The sequence below is a fragment of the Nycticebus coucang genome, chromosome 3 (genome assembly GCF_027406575.1).
Source record: "Nycticebus coucang isolate mNycCou1 chromosome 3, mNycCou1.pri, whole genome shotgun sequence".
Lineage (NCBI taxonomy): Eukaryota > Metazoa > Chordata > Mammalia > Primates > Lorisidae > Nycticebus > Nycticebus coucang.
This window is the reverse complement of record NC_069782.1, coordinates 32,436,583-32,454,483: the sequence shown is the minus strand read 5'-3', so window position 1 is coordinate 32,454,483 and position 17,901 is coordinate 32,436,583. Positions and strand designations below refer to the sequence as shown.

At 36.3% G+C, this 17,901-nt stretch overlaps 1 protein-coding gene across 6 annotated transcripts in view; it reads right to left on the bottom strand.

Annotated features, from left to right (window-relative positions):
- The window catches only part of ATP2B1 (ATPase plasma membrane Ca2+ transporting 1), a 121,835-nt gene that overhangs the window by 56,551 nt on the left and 47,383 nt on the right, over positions 1 to 17,901 (bottom strand). For all 6 annotated transcript variants that reach the window (XM_053582768.1, XM_053582764.1, XM_053582766.1 and 3 more), the window contains exon 2: positions 4,042 to 4,470. In XM_053582768.1, coding sequence (XP_053438743.1) covers positions 4,042 to 4,249 — 208 coding nt within the window. In that variant the 5' untranslated portion in view covers positions 4,250 to 4,470. The remainder of the gene's footprint in view (positions 1 to 4,041; positions 4,471 to 17,901) is intronic.

The window sequence follows — 17,901 nt, the reverse complement described above, 5'->3', positions numbered from 1 at the left end:
TTTAAAACATACATGCCTGGCATACCACAGCTAGGCAAATACTTGAGGAATGACTATGCTAGTTAACCTGTAAAACCAACCCTATGTACTGGGGCACTAGAACATTCTTGTAGAAGCCTTAGTCAATCATTTATCCTAAATGAAGCGCTGACTTCCTAAAGAGTTAAAATATATTTTCATGTGTACATGTCAGTTTTATTCTATTCTACCATGAAGACATGGTTAGAGTACACCTTACTAAGAGTCTCACTTCTAGGAAGTGCAAATATAAACTGCCACCTGAAACATTTAGGAAACATTAGGCAGCCAGGGACAATTGCCACTGACTCTTCCCTGCTTTCTGCCACATTTCTCTTTCGTTTTCGTTTCTCTCTACCAATGTCTCCTTTTGTTATTTTTCTTTTTCCTCTTCTAATTGCAGCAACCACCACTTAAAAAGCTTAGCGTCCCCATCTGCTCTCTTGTTCTTAAGTCTGTCAGCCATGCCTCTTACAAAATACCTCAACAAATTAACTGCCTTTAATTTTTATGAATTCATTTTTATACTTTGTTTAATGCGGTAATACTGAATAATAAACATGACACTAGGACTAGAGGTCTGTAACCCCATTAACAGGTACATTATTCAGTGTAAAATATACAGCTAATACAGGAACACATTAAAATAAAAAAAAAATACCGAAAGCTAGTGCTAAAATGTAAGGAACAACAAATGTGATTTAGAATATAACAAGGTCAATGTAGGAAAATAAAGATACAAAAGAAAAAGTATGAAGGGAATTTTATGAAACTAGATGTTAGAAGCAGGATGTCTGAGCATAACAGTGCATTCTTGGATTCTGAGGACTGTAAGACAGACACCTGCTCTAACAGAGCTAAAAATAATGAAGTTTTAAGTCTCAATTCCAGTTAACCTCGAGTTCATAGCTATAACTCCTTAAAGAGCAATGCTGATTATTAAGAACTGGGAAGAACTGGTGAAAATTAAACACCACCTATTTATCAGTACACATTTAGCTCTCTTCAAAACATACTTAGAAAGCAAATAATAAATTGTCAAGACAAATGAAAAACCACACAAATACAATTTCTTGAATAGGGCACATTTTTAAAGACCAGATTGATATACAAAATCTTAAGAAAATTGTTTCTCCACCAAAAAATACTATTGAGGGAAGGGAACACAAGTATATCTTTCTCAATAGTTCAACTCTTTCACTAGCTGTGTGAGCTGAACCTTTGTAACAGGTAGTACACTGCAGTGGTGAAAAGCATGGTCTTTGTAGCCAGAATGTGACTTTGGGTAAATTATATTTATGTGCTATGAGTTCTTCAGATGTAAAATAAGAAAAAGGTGTTGTAATAAAGGTGTTAGAATATTAACTCATTTTATGATAATATTTTAAGTGCTAATAATCAACCTAGCACAAAAGTATCCATTACAAGTATTATTTATCAGTTTTTTGTTATTGTTCCTAAGATACATCCTGGGTTCTTCCTTCAGGCTTTATAGCAATCTAAAATCAGCACCTCCGATATTTCTGATTTCTCTTCTCTACTCATTTTTCTCTGAAGCATGGTCACCAACATACTACCCATTTCACTCAGTTGTCTTGTGAACTGTCTGTCTCTCTCACGTGCAAGTAAGGCAGAAATTTTTGTTTTATTCACGGATGTGTACCAAAGTGTCTGTCACATAGCAAATATCCAACAACTACTATATTCCAGCAACTCTAAGATGCACATGTTCCTCCCTTTTATTAAAATCTCTGAAATCCAGATGGGATTTAATCATATACTTCTGACCATCTTCCAATAAATGCCAACACTTTCTTATTTTTAGGAGACATACATAAAACACATGACAATCAACATCCAGGTCTGATGAAAGGTGGTATGTGTCAATGAATACATGAATAAATGAAAGAAGTAAAAAGACAGGCAAACAACCTGAGTTTTACCTACGTCAGTCACTGCAAAATTGTGTGATGGCCATTATTTCACTTCCAAGCAGCACAGTTAACAGTGCCCTGACTCACCTGTGCAAGTTGAAACTTGCTCAGCTTATCAGTGTTGCTGGGAGGGCTTCATTTGTTTCCATCGATGAGGATTTTGTTTATTGATTTTTTGTGTATCTCAAAACTTTTGTAATGACCGACGCCATGAATTCAAAATTCATGTACATGAAAGAATCCTTTCAATTCTCCCTTTCTGACTCTAAACAGACATATTCTAACAAAAGAATTGTTATTGCTCTTTTGCCATCTAGAATATTTCCTGGGGCACCAAACTCCTCGATCATGTTTCATTTCTTATCATCATTACAAAATGTTCAGGAGCTTTCTGAGTGAATTATTTCTACTACATGAAACGAAAACCCTAAAGATTTCTTTGGGAATTAATATTCCCATGAAGGCTGCTGCTGTTTTTATTTATACTCCAACTAAGCACAAATATAATGCTTAAAATGGCTAGTTTCACGTTCTTTAAAAGAATATTTCAAAATAACAAACTATGTTCATATATTAAAAGTGAAGACGATAGTTTGTACGAATTTTAGCAATTATTAAATTCAAAATACCAAGAAGAACATGAACAAACTTTCTGAAAATACAAAAGGGGAAATAATGTATATTTACTTAAAAGCACAAAGAAGCAACAATTCACATAAAACTGTTAGTGTTAAGTGACTATTTCTAGAAATTGTTCATAGATTCCATTATGCCAAAAGGTAATCACCTCCTTCCTAAATTTATAAAACCACTGTACCAGGTATAAAATTTTCAGTTAATAATTAAACCAAAAATCAACGTAAATAGTACATTTGCACTGCAGTTTCTCATCTGCTGTTATTTTGGGCAAATTAATGAGACATGTTTATAAAACTGAGGGCATAATAGAAGGGTACTCAGTTATTAGAAGACGAGCTTTGATTAACACAGCGAGGCACAAAGGAATGATTAGGAAAAGAATAGGTAAGTGTATATTTGAAAATGAAGTTCAACAACGCTTTCTGAATAAACTATGCTGTTACTCTGGGAGCTCCTTAATGTTAACGTCTCCTATCAGCATGGTGCTCATGGAGCATTCAACAACTAGACTTCAGACTGAATGTAACCAAGTACAAACAGTTCACTTGAATTAATGAATCTACCAAATGTTAAGAAAAACACGTTTGAATAATCTCTCTAGAATTGTTTTCGGAATACATACTAATATGCTTTAAATTTTTACATTAATCATTTCATATCTTTAGTAAAATGAATTGTACTCATCAGACATTCATCCTCATGTGTGCACCCCGATTCTAACTCTGTAAATTGGAAATGCATTCCTGAAACTTCCTAACCTTAATTTTATGTTCAACATGAACAGTGTATAAAAAGCCATTTTCCAAAATTATTTCAAAGACCATAATGCAATAAAGTTATAACGAATGTTCCTTTCTTGATTCTCAAAGAGACATACTACACACCAAAATTTATGAAACCAAAGGCTTCTTTGAACACAGGGAAATTCAACATAATTCAGAGACTGAAAACTATTTTTAATCAAAATAAATGTCTGCTAAATAAAAAACTAACTGCCAACTAATCTACTCCATCGGCTTTTGGACCTCCTGAACTAATAATTAATGTTTAGATTAAGCCCCATAAGCTCAAAGCAACTTCGTCAGCTATTGGCAATGACAACTATTTTAAGCCACCTGGCAAAATGAAGGGCAATGAGCAGAGTTTATTTCCACTGACTCCCCTTGAGACAACCAAGCCTTGTTCCTTCCTCTATAGCTCAAATGGAAAGACAATCTTGTTATCATACATCAGTTGCAATAACTTGTGCAGCAGGACAAAAGATTTCATGCCTCATATCTAAACGTACAAATTAATCTGCAACACTATGTTTTGATTTAAAGCTTCTTTCTCTGCACCAATCTGATTAACTAACCCACCATTCTTAGTATCACTGTAATTATGGTATTATCATACAACAAAGACAATAAAAGCATGTTTACTGACCAAAAATAAACACAACAAAACTTACCTTCATTGGGAGATGTTTTCAACTTGGTGCAAATTCCATAGACATCTCCATAGCTTTCCTGTATTTTTCGTAATGCATCTGTGGACCTAAGCTCCATGAGAGCCCGCAGCTCTGCGAGCGTAATTCCAAAGTCTCCATCATGATTAGCTTCCTTCAAAGAGTTTTTCACACCACCATACGCAACGGAGTTGTTTGCCATGTCGCCCATTACAAGTATAATTTATTAGGAGGAAAATGTTTCCCAGAAGAATCTAATTTTCACTTGATATATTTCCAAGAGGAAAATCTTTTAAATGTGAAAATCTTTCTCAAACCAAACACTCATTGTATGACTTTGTAAAGCAGCATCAGCAGCAACATTTCCCAGAGAAGTATTTTGACCTTTGGCCCATGGCTAGTTTCTTCATATCAATCATGAGATGTGCACACCTGCAAGGAGAAAATATTTAAAAGTTAATAAAATCTTAGAGTATTATGCACATAAAAATACTTTCTAAATGTTTCAGGTACCTAATCTAAAGGCATCAATTAAGTTGTAAAAATTTATCTGTGAATTATATAGTCTCACGCCTTTAATTTTTTTTACATGATAAAAGATCAAAGTATTAACTTCTAAATAAAATTATCAAAACACATTAGATCACATCATTCAATGAAACTTCATTTAACAGGGGCTGAACTCCACAATATATTCAGTATTACTGTTATCAATAGTTACCATTCAAGCATTCACACACTTACTTTTCAAACAATATGCTGGTCGCTTTAAAATTCATTCTCTCATTTAGTCATCACAATTTAATCCCATGAGGTGTTATTACTTTTTAGTCTACTAATTAGGGTAATAAGACTTTGAGAAATTGAGATTTAAGCATCACTAAAAAATGGCTAACATGCCGGAGCTGGACTGTCTTCAAGTCAATATTCCTTTAATACTTGGACCTATTATTCTTATTATTTTTTTAAGATGAAGATTGCTTGAGCTCAGGAGTTTGAGACTAGCCTGAGCAAGAGTGAGACCTTTCTCTACTAAAAATAGAAAAAAACTAGTAGTGTGCCATGGGGCCACAGTGCCTATAGTTCCAGCTACTCAGGAAGCAGAGGCAAAATGAGCCTGAGCACAAAAGTTTGAGGTTGCTGTGAGCTACGACCATACCATGGCACTCCACCCAGGGCAACAGAGTGAGACTCTGTCTCAAAAACTTTTCATATAGAATAGCCTCTGAAAGGGCAAAAAGTAAAAACAAAGCACACACACAAACAAAAACCTCTTTAATATGACTTCCCACAACTCTTGTGTGTGTGGCTTCTCTATGATTCCACGATCTTTCGGTTGTCTAAAACTTATCTTCCACCATGATCTAGGACACACGTCACCATCTCGGGTTTTCCTTTGACCTCTTAGGAGCCAAAGAAATTCTCGATTTTTAGTCAGTCTTTTCTGATAATCTATTTTATTTTTCTTGCCTACCCTTATCTGAAATTATCTTGTTCACTCGTGTATATGCTGTTATTTTTTCTCCTTTCACGTACAGTATTAGTTCTGCGGGCAGAGTCTGTCCATCACTATATCCTGAGAAACCAGAAGTATGACAGACACTAACTCTGAGGAATAAAAAGATATGTTAATTTCTTCATAATTTCAAGTCCTATTATTCCAACCTACCTGAAGCTAAGCTCTCAGTCTTTCTTTCTCCATATACATCCCTTTTAAAGTTACCAAGCCCAACATTCGATTCATCTCATTCCCTAATTAAGCAATTCCCTTTGGTAATCACCATTTTCCTACCTAATCGCCTAGGCTTGAAATTATAAATCATCTTTTATTCCATTCTCTCCAGCTTCAGTCTGTTACTGGGTTTGGTTAATTCTTCCTTTGAAAAGTCACTTCTGTATAACTCTTTTTCTTACTGATCTTCAAGTCCTTCTGCACAAATTATATCACTACTCTCAAGTTCTTACTTTTTTTTATGATGTAAAACATTTATTTGTTCGTTTGTTTATGTTTGGAGTTCACTGAGGGTACAAAGAATTAGGTTACACTGATTGCGCTGGTTAGGTAAAGTCCCTCTGGTATTCTAATATCTCATACATCCAATCCCTTGTGCATTTTGCTGTTACTTTTTTTTTTTTTTTTTTTTTTTTGGTGCAGTCCTTGGCTGGGGCTAGGTTTGAACCCACCACCTCTGGCATATGGGGCCAGTGCCCTACTCCTCTGAGCCACAGGAGGTGTCCTGTTACATTTAATTTTTAAAACAGGCAACAAGGCACTATGTCTAATCCTATAAGATGAAAGTTCAGTCCAACTGTTCATGTCAGATTCAACTTTTCTTCTTCCTTAAGCAATCCACACACATCTCAAAACATAAAAAAAAAAGTCTGATGATTAGGAACTAGAAAATAAATCAGTAAATGCAATTAATCTATGAAATTGTTATGAGAATGTCTGTAAATCAGATAAACGGTCCTTATACTTCAGCATGTATCAAAATCACCTGGAGAGCTGTTTAAAATACAGACTGCTGGGCCTCATCTCCAGAGTTTTATTAATAGATTCAGTAGGATTAAAGTGGGATCCAAAATTTGCTTTTCTATTAAGTTTTCAGGTGACGCTGATGCTACTGGTCTAGGACAGTGGTTCTCAACCTTCCTAATGCTGCAGTTCCACATTTTGTGGTGACCACCAACCATAAAATTATTTTCATTGCTACTTTGTAACTGTAATTTTGCTACTGTTATGAATCACAATGTAAATATCTGATATGCAGGATGTATTTTCATTGCTACAAAGGGGTTACGACCCACAGGTTGAGAACTGCTGGTCTAAGAGGATGCACACCATGAGAACCACTGAACTGAAAAATGGGTGAAAAACTTGGAATTCATGCCAGCATGAGGATGGTTGGTTGAGGAAAGTTTGCTTGTCTTGGGTTAAATTTGCAAAGATCTAATAATTATGGATTCTGCAAGACATTTTCTTTCCTTGCCTACTTCCACCCACTTCACAAATCCTTATGCTTATCCAATTATCATCATCTCCTAGGAAAAGTGGGTTCCCTCCTACTCGTATATCAATTATTATAATAACCTAAGTTCAAAAACTGGAGAGGGTGGTTATTTGATAATCTTCCTAAGTTTCTATATCCAAGATTTTTGGCCTGAACATCATACCAACCCTAAAATAGATTATTCAACAGATAAAATAATTAAGATTCACAAATCTGTATGCTGAAGACATGAGTTTATCTGTCCCCTTGTTTCCATAAAGGGGCATTTTCCTGAACAACTCCTAGCCTACAACCCTATAAATTACTACTGAGATGAAAACATCTGCCCTACAGGAGACTTTCCCAGGGAAATTAGACATATTAGGCTTGTTCATCTCTCTGCCTTCTTTTGGCAATCAGATGCCTACAGGACTTACATGTTCTGGTCTGAGATTTTAGGAGCAGACTCCCAGGTTAAAAAGCCTATAACCGCTTACAGTGCTGGAGTAGAGGTAAATAAGTGTTTGGTTCTAGGTTAAATATTAGAACATCACTGCTGAACATCACACAAAAACCCAATTCTCCATTCTAGCTTTTATTAACTAGAGGCTGGTGATGGGAGACTGTTGGGTGGCTACAATGTGTGTTGCTTTAGTGATGTCATGTACTGACAGTTTCTGATTTACCACAATGCAATGTATCAACACACCAAAACTGCATTTGTACTCTATGAAAATATAAATAATAAATGTGAAAAAAATAAAACTGATCTTTAAACGCCTATGTACCAACTTTTTGTCTTTTGACAGAATTCAAATAGGAAAGAGCATGTTATTTATTGGATGCCCTTTAAGTTCCTCAACAATAGGGATACATAAAAGAGAGCTCGGATCTGAATCCACATGTCTGACTCAAAAAGCCATGCTCTTTCCACTCTGAGTCTTCACGTTTATTAGGTTAGAATGGAAAGTATGTATTGGTCACCAGTCAAGTAATACCCAACGTACCACTTTATAAGATAAAGTCAGAACCGAAGGGACAGTGTGTGGATATTTGTTACTTGCCCCGCAGAGTCCTTTCCCTTCTATTTCAGCAATTACTCCACTGTTCATTTAGGGATCTGTGCTTTCCAGCTCTCTCAGAGTCTGAGTAGAGCTCCATCCCCACCACCCATGCTGACTGATGGCTGGGGTTCATGATGTATATGTCACCCCAAAAGGGTCAGCAGATGACAAGGAGACTTGTGCTCTGACTTGTTTCTTCCTATTGAAAAACCTGAGAAAGAGGTGAAAAGCTATTACAGCCATCTGGTACCACAAGCGGAAACCTCTGAGACTGGACCAACAGAGAGAATACAGAGCACAGAGAGAATGGGGCAGGGGAGGCAAGCACAGTGCCTGTCAAGCCAATCCTGAACATCACATGAGCCCCAGGGCTAATCAGTGACTCAAGTTTGCCCTATCCCTGATCTTTTCAGTAATTTGCCCATAAATCCCCTTTAGGGGCTGAGTTGTTTATCACTTTACAACCCACAAATTTTAGTTAAGTATGTGATTACCAATCATGTTCAATTCCCTCACTGTTTTAAAGAAAAGGAAGTCCAAGCAAAAACACCAAATGCAAACAAGCCACTTCCCAAAAGTGAACTATTTCAATTACCAATTACCTACTGATCACACAGCAGGCTGTGGTCTGTATCTAGATGATCCATAGCTTCTTCTATTTTCCTCTTCACCGCCTCCTCCCATTTTGTTTGACAAAAATATTAAGGATAACAAAGTAATTTTGCTTTTCATTTGTTACCTACAATACGACAAGTGAGATAACACACTGGTTGGGATTTAGATACAACAGAAAGTAAACATCTCTTTAGCTTCTATTTGTTCACTAAAAGAGTTTTACTTTATATTTGAAAATTAAATAATAAGTAGAAGGTAGGCCCCAGAAGATGATCAAGAAAAGGAACAGGTGCTCTAAGTAGGTTTCTGACTCCAAAATTTATCCCAGAATAAATTATCTTTAGTCAAATCACTGTTGGTAATCATTGATGTATTATGAGGAAAAAGAGGTAACTGAAGACTGGAGTTAAGCAAAATAGTTACAGTCTTCAAAAACAAGATTAAGGTGGCTTCCTACTGAACGAAGCTTTACTATGAATGAGCCAGAGCTTCAACAGATGACAAAGGATGATTATGAGATCCGAGAAATGAGTAAGAGCTTATAAAAAAGACAGCTTTGTTAATAACACAAGTGCAATTCCTCCTTTCACAAGGTCACTTGACTTTCAGATCATGGAAAAGTTGTATGAAAGCTATCTAGGCTCAACAGCAATAACAAAAGTATCACTTATTAGAAAAACAGAAATATAGGAGAATAGCTAAGTAAATTACAAGATGAAACATGGAGCTTTTTGAGATTTTCGCAGGCAAGGCAGAAAATGTATTCTAATACGACTAAGTATATTTGAAACAAGAGGAACAACCTCTGGAAAGAGGTGTTTTTAATGCATTGTTGAGTTCCTAATTCCTGAATAATTCTAAACTTTTGTTAGTGATTTGAAGACCTAGAAGTTGTGTTTATTCAATCTATAGGTGGCTTGAAGCTTGGACATAAATCAGCAAATACAGGATAGAATCAGGATCTGGACAGATGGGACTAGAAGGCTAAATTTAACTAGTACAAAAGTATGGTCTCCCACATTTAATTCCAAAAGCCTAACTGTACAAGGACGCCATATAGGAAATGCAACAGCATATGTGTAAAGACAAAGGCTCAGTTTACTCAAAGCTAAATGTTCATTACTTGGTGTTAATCAGCATGATGTAAATGCTTTCTCCTCTCACCCCCACAGTGAGCGTGCACTTAGGCAACAATGACAGGAAATTCATGTCTAAGAGAAAGAGGTCACAGACCCATTCTACTTTACTTCACACACATACTGTGTTACATGCTCCTCTGTAGAACAAAGATACAATAATAGTACACAAATCATTGAATGCGTTAATACACGTAAAACGCTTTGAACTTAGCCTAACACCTGACTTGTAGTAAATGGAAAATATATAGAGGGTAGCAAAAAAAAGGTATACACATTGTAAGAAAGGAAAAAACTTCATTTGAAAACTTTCTGTCCATGTCTTTTGCCCACTTTTCATTGCTGATTTGCTCGAGTTCTTTGTAGCTTCTGGCTGTCAGCCCTTTATCAGATGTTCAGCATGCAAGTACCTTCTCCCATTCTGCAGGTCCTGTTTATTTTTGTTGTTGCTGTGATGGCTTTTGGTCTCTTCATAAATTGTTTCCCTAGGCTGATTATAAGAGCTTTTCCAATACTTTTTTCTAAAATTCTTAGCTTCATGCCTTAGGTTTAAGCCTGTTATTCATCGTGAATTTATTTTTCTGAGTGGTGAGATGCTGATCCTGTTTCAGTCTTTTACACGTGGGTATCCAGTTTTCCCAGCACCATTTATTGAGTAAGGATTCTTTCTCCCCAGTGTAAGTTTTTGTCTGCTTTATCAAAGATCCAGATGGGAATATGGGGATGGTTTCATCTCTGGGTTCTCTGTTCTGATCTACAAGTCTATGGTCTCTGTTTTGTGCCAGTGCCACATCTGGTTACTACAGCCTTACAGTACAGCTCGAAGTCTGCTGAAGTGACACCTCCCGATTTGCTCTTATGTAAGGTTGCATTGGCTATTTTGGGTCTTTTCTGGTTCCATATGAAGCAAGGAACTGTTTTTTCTATGCTTCATATGTTTTTCAATTCCACTTCCTTTGTACATAGATAGTTACCAGGAGAGAGTAACCAGCCTTTAAAGTTGTTTTTCATTGTGTTTGCTGTTGGCATTTTATTGACAATGAAAGCTGCTTCATAAATTATGAAATATGGCCACACCCCACCCCACCCTCCTAGATACCAGCAAGACCCTCAGTCAGCATGAACAACCTGAAACTCACCACCTTATACGGGTTGGACAGTGCAAATATGATATAACCGAGCCTACATTTAAGGCTTCTTGGACTGAAAAATTACTTCAAGGCAAAAACCATGCCTCTTGCATCTCTGATCTCCATTTTAGCAAACAGTACTGTGATCTTTCAATCTTTCTACATCATCACTTTCTGCAGAAAAAGAAAATAACCTTTTACCTGATTTATACCCTAAAATTTTGAAATCTTTCAACAATTAAAATATCTTTTAATAAAAAATCACTGTAACTACTAGATTAAGTTCTTATGTTTAATAGACTAATAGTGGAAAGAGCAGATGCTCTAATATTATGCATATCAAAGAGACATGAATGATGGGGAATTTTTTTTTTTTTTTTACAAAGTTTTGACATATTTAAATCATTTCATTAAAACACTCCTAAGAAATCATGGAGTTACTCAAATTTAATTTTACTTTGAACTTAAAATTTTTCACTTTCAAGGGGCTTAAAACATCCATGCTCACATAATAGAACATAAAGCCCATACAGCTTGCTTAGGGAAGTAATTTCTGTCAGATGAGTAAAGAACAACATAGAAACAAGAGTAAATTCACCAAATAGGACATCAGCTTCACAGAATTTATAAAGCAAAAAATAAGCATTGTCTACAATGCCTGATTTAATAGTCTCAACAGATTCATAAATACCACCACTGTGTCTAGGTTGACTGAAATTAGTCTCACACCCGTCAGTAACGTCCTTATCATCTAGGAGACTCTTCTAGAGACAAAGTACAGGACTTAAAAGGCAGCTTACAGCTCCTATCAGTTATAAATTTGGCATGAATACTTATCTCTCAGGGTGGAAAACAAACAGATTAGAGCAGAGGAGGCAATTATTTGTTCTAGTATAGCTTTTATCACACAGCTGCAGTAATCTGTTTACTTCTCTATCTTCCCCAGTGAACTGTAACCTAAGGTAGGATTTGTGGTATTCATTTTTAACTCCCAGCATTCTCTGGAACGTAGTAGGTGCTCAATGTTTACTGAACACTAATGTTCTGGGGTTGAACCATAAGCTAAAATCATTCTGAAAAACAGATTTTGCAGAGGGAAGGAGCAATGACAACTCAAGTAGCAGAGCAAAACAAAACCTCCTATGTTTAAGATTTAAGGAGTGTTCAAACCACTTGGTATGCAAGATGTACCAACTCTACTTTTCTTTAAACCATTTTAGACAAAAGAGTTAAAACATATTTCAGATTTTTGAAGGAACGATATTACTGCTACAAGGCAATGGTTTTTTTTAACCAGGGTGTTACGATTCTTGAGAGTATTCAAAGTACTAATACTGAGTTTCAATATTTCATAAAACCTGGAGGAAATGTGAGAAATAATGGTGTTAGGGGTTATCCATGCTAAATACAAATATACCAAACTAATGTGTTAGTAAAGTTAGCAAGTCATGCTAAATAATAAATAGAGATCTTATGCAGAAAAGACCATTTGGTAGGAAAACTCAACCCCACAACTAGCTATCCTCCTCTCTGAAATGTGCTGCTGATACACTATCACCTGCTCACTATCAACTCATTACACTCTTCTCTCAGGCTGCACTGAAACTCCTCCTCCAGGTGATCAGTGACCCTTCAGGGTCCTAATCCAATGGACACTTGGGTCTTTATCTGATCTGCCCCTTTGTTACTGCTCACCATTCCTTGACTCCTGAAATGTTCTGCTGCCTTAATTTCTCCAATGCTTGACTCTTGTTCCCACTACACTGTCCTCACCTCTGGTTGCTGTTTTCACTTTCCACTGCTTGCTTCTTTATGGGGATAACAGTCAAGGGGGTGTCAGGGTGGCATGTAATCTTTATTGTAATTGTTTTCATCTGTTTTTAGTCAAGAGACAATTAGACTGGTTTATAGTAAAAAATTTATTTGTATGTGCACTTTAAAAGGCTTATTTGTTGCTCTTATTTCAGAATCCCACAATTAAAATGATGAAACCACACTATAACCACCTGGCTCAGTGAAAGCAAAAAAAAAAAAACTCACCCAGTTTTATTATCCTAACCCCAAACACAGCCCTTCTTCCCTCTAGCCTTTAGTCTATAAAGAAATAATACATCATCTCTGGGCACCACCTGTGGCTTAAAGGAGTAGGGTGCCTGCCCCATATACCGGAGGTGGCAAGTTCAAACCCGGCCCTGGCCAAAAACTGCCAAAAAAAAAAAGAAAGAAAGAAAAGAAATACATCAGCTCAAAGCAGAATATGTTCTATAACTTGGTGATTCACTCCCTTTCATAGGGCTGTAAGATTACTATTCCAGCTTTTGGTAACGGTCATTGCCAGTTCATATTTATTTATTTATTTATGCCAACAAAGTACTTAATTAAGCAAAGTATATGATAAAAATTTAAGGTGAATAATCCCAAACACAGACATTTTACGATTAGCTACAGACATTTTTTGCGTTATGGTCAAGTCAGTCAGTACCATCTTGTCCCAAACATTGATGACACCTGTCTCTTGGGAAGTTGACCTCATTTTGCAAGGTTTTACTTACATACTCAAAAAAAAAAAAAAAAAAAAGTCCTCAATTTACCAAGATGAGAATAAATTTAAAATTTAATTAATCACACTGCTGACCACAGTCACCAGAAGGGCTCCTTACAACAGACTGCTGGGCCTTCCCCCACCCATCAGTTGGTCTGGGCAATGCATTTTAATTTACATTTCTAACAACTTCTCAGATCATGGTGATATGCTGATACTCCCGTTCTAGAGAACCACTACTGCGGATAAGGGTGTCCTGAACTTTAGGGAACAAACTTGGAATGTCACCTTGACCCCAAAGTTCCCTAACAAAAACATGTAAGTAAATTTCTCACAGTTCTTTATTATGCTATTCTTAATTTTCATGGCTAACTGAAAGCAAACTATTTTTCTAAAAATATTCTGTGAGCTGGTCCTTTGAACTGTTTTGATTTTTAATACCAAGTATATTAATATTTTTCTATTTAAACTTTGTATTACACAAACACAGAAAATAATTTCCTTCATTCAAGGTAAAAACGTGGAGACTCCTAATGGCACATTTTGAAATATGTTAAAAGTATTTAAAACCCCTAAAATTATTAAATTCATTTTTAAAAATTCAACAGAAAATTATCATTTAGATACCTACCTTCTTCTTTCCGCCAAATCAATTACACTTTGTTTTCTACTATTCTATTGTTCTATTTAGACATTTTAGGAAATTGTCATCTTTACAGTAAGTTTCCTAGTTAAAAAAAAAAGAGGCTTTTGTAAAGCTCAAAAATAAGGAAAGTTAATTTTATATAATCCTGTGCAGTTTACTAAATATATGAACATATCTCCAGTTAAATATGAGAACCAAATGTTCTATCATTTTCTAGTCTCACTGGTGTTGAAATTTTCAGCTATAGTCAAAGAAGAGATTTTCTAAATTAAAACTATGTTTTTCCTTCTGTTCAGGAGCTGGAAGGGAGTACGAACACTGGAATGTCACACCAGCTGCTCTGTCGGCCCACTCAGTTCTTAAGAGCTTCTATCCTGTCAATTCACAAGAACCTACACTTACCCGCTTAAGGAAACAGGATGCTCATTATGTCACTGAAAGAGCTCACAAAAATAAAGTTGGCGATTCTGATGGAGGTATAACTCTATCTGTAAATTTAACATGAGCTTTCTTAATTAAAAATTCCAGATTTCAAGGATGATTTATCTCAGTATTTGAATGCAATACAGAACTGGACACAGGAGACACTTTCCCATTTTTTTATCCCCTTTTTATTCAGTTTCATTGTTGATGATCTTTTGAAATTTCCAGCTATGATTATTAAAGAATAGGTCACTACATCAATACCTGCTTTTATAACACATTTAAATAACCTGGCTGAAAAACAAGGTAAGCTGTATCTATAAAGACGATGTAAGATGAGAATATGATTTACGGTAGACTCACCACAGTGCAAACAATACGGACACTAAGGATTTGTTGAACTGTAACGCACTCCATCCTATGATGTGGATGATTCTTCAAACACTCTGGTTTCACACATTCCTGACTTTCATTCTGAGACGTTGATCTGTACTCTCTAATTGTTATTCAAGGGTAGAGCTGCACATTAAAGTCATCATCACTTGGAATTATTCTATTTCCTAGATTTTTTCTCCTGTACAACTTGTCTCCCTTCATTTCTCTTCACTTTTATCGAATTTCACACATGCATCCTGACCTCCAGGCTCACAGTCATTCAAGACAAATTAATAACACTTGCCTCCCTAAAAAATGCTACTGCCCAATGGTCAGCAATGCCAGTTTTGCTCTTGGGTCTCACTTGCTCTTTATCCTCCTACTATACCCATCTGGTTGATTAGCTACTCCTGAACGGACATACCATCTGGCTGAGAAGTGTTGGTAAAAATTATAAAAACTGAGTTCTTACTTCCATTAAAACTTTTCTCAGTCACATATGATCCACGGACACACCTCTAATTTCCTAGCAGGTTCCTCTGTCAACTCCAGCTTTCATCTCTACCCAGGCACTCATGTCTGCTCCAAGACCTTCCTTCCTGAGTTACCACTTTGAGCCAATGCCACTTCAATTCCCTCCCTACTGGTTTATTCCCTATCTAGACCGGACAGTCTAGTGAAGTGGTTCCCTCACTTAGTCTAGCCAGTATCCAGATACATTCTACTACATAAAAGACCACATTTTTAACCCCTTCCATACATGCTCTCCCCAAAAGCATGCTTTCTCCTAGATGGAGATAACCTAACTTCTTACAAAGGTCTATCTGCAAGGCATCCTCCTGACTACCTACTTTCACCTTGACCCCGGCAAAGTGGATCCATGCTTTGTATGGTAATTAATGACCTCAGGCATTTTCTCAGCCCTCAACCTCCTTTGTACTTCTGTGTCATTTGTATTCAGGTTACTACAGAACTGAGAGGAAAAACAGGCAGTTTTCAAAAGCTCCTGATTTCCTAATTCTTTGACAACTATTTAATAGATAGTTGATAGATATTAAATAGATATCTATTAGATACTTAATACCAATAATAGAAATCATTTATATGACTAAAGTGAGATTTGCATCATCTTTTGAGAATATCAGAATATGTTAATCTCCTTTCTTAGTAATTGCAGAAGATACAAGGAATAACCAGGACAAGGCCGAGGATTACTTTCAAGATGGTAATGGAACTGTAAGCATTTCCCCTTTGGCGAGGTCTTCAACAGACTCCACACCTAACAGATCAGTAGAAGACCTGTGAGTACTGACAGCTTCAGCAAGGATGACGGTACCGTATCAGGACTCCTCCTCTTATCTAGTTGTTCCAGGATAGCTCTCGGATTCTCTACCTTTTTTTTCTTTCTATCTCTCTCGTTGGACAAGTTTCAAATACCAGTCTCCTACCATCATACCAGAGAATTTTCCCTAATGGCAGCTCACCTATTCTGTTCGGCTTTCTATTAACTTCTTCAAATAACAACTAAAATATCCCTTCTGACCCTATAGCACACAGCAAATATATTTCTCTCTACTTCTATAGCCTTTCAGAGCTTCTACAACATGTTTGTTAGGTACTACAACTGCTTGGGTACAAAGCTTCCTTGCTGATCAACCTGTAAGCTCTGCAGTAAAGATGGTCTTGTACGCTTCTGGATCTCCTCGTGACCACTCCAGCAACAGCACTTTGCCACAGAAATTCCCAAACACAGGGTAACTGAACTGAAGAACACGTGGCAATGGCACTGAAGACAAAGGTAGTCCCTCAATAAGTCCATCTCAGCTGCCAGCAAAAAGACTGTCAATTCCAAAGAAGCAAAGATTCTTTCAGCACTCAAGAGGATGCCCACCCATGCTGAATCATAACCAGGACAATGGCAGATCCACGCTTCTAAGAGTTTATTCCAGTACTTTCTTGTATTAGCTGAGTGATTTCAAGCAATTTACCCAGTATTTCAGCTTCTTCAGTTGTGAAATAGGGTTTACAGCATCTACCCCTTAATTTTTGACTATATTAAGTAAATTCACACATGAAATATGTTAGACTCATCCCAATGTCTTAGAACCAGTGTCTGGCACTTAATAAGAAGCACTCACTAAACTATCCTGTTACAATTAGCAGTAACACATTTTTAATTAGTTTCTAATAAACGTATATTGAGCATAGATGTTTAATGCTTAAGTTAGCCTCGATGTAGATTAGAAGACACACAATACCTATTTGTTAAAAAAAATTAATTCAGCATTTAAATGTAAAGTCTTTACATATAATGACATTGAACAGTATTTATGAATTAGAGATGTATCACGTATCTAGACTTTTATAACAGCTAATCTACAAACTAGATTAGTCTACTTTAAAAAGAAAAGGAGAGTTATACCTCAATGGGAGAAACAGGCATTCTTCCCAAAATTAAAAGTAGATGATTAACTGTTTAGGATTCTTACAGACTTAAAAATAATGAGGAAAACTACCAAACTGGAGAACTCTTTGTGATACAATATTTGAAGGGAAAACACAGGAATATATCTACCCAATGACTATGATGTAGAATTCACACACAGTAGAACCTCCATAGTTGATCCCCTCCCTACATCAACCGCCTCCTTAGGCTGACCTAATTTTCATAGGCCAGGCATGCACCACATTGTATGTGTCAGTGCAGTAGGCTTAGTTCCTTGTGTTTATCACCTCCATATGTTGACCAGTCTGTTGCAGTCCCCTAAGTGGTCAAGTTATGGACAAGAACCAAAACAAGAAGGGCAAAGTAGCTAATCTGCTAGAGCACCAATACGACAGAATATTTTCTAAGTAATAAAAATATTTTAAAAATAATACGTACAGATTATTTCTTAAATGCTTTCATGTTAAATAAAACTTTTTTCCCCTCCCATTTTTAG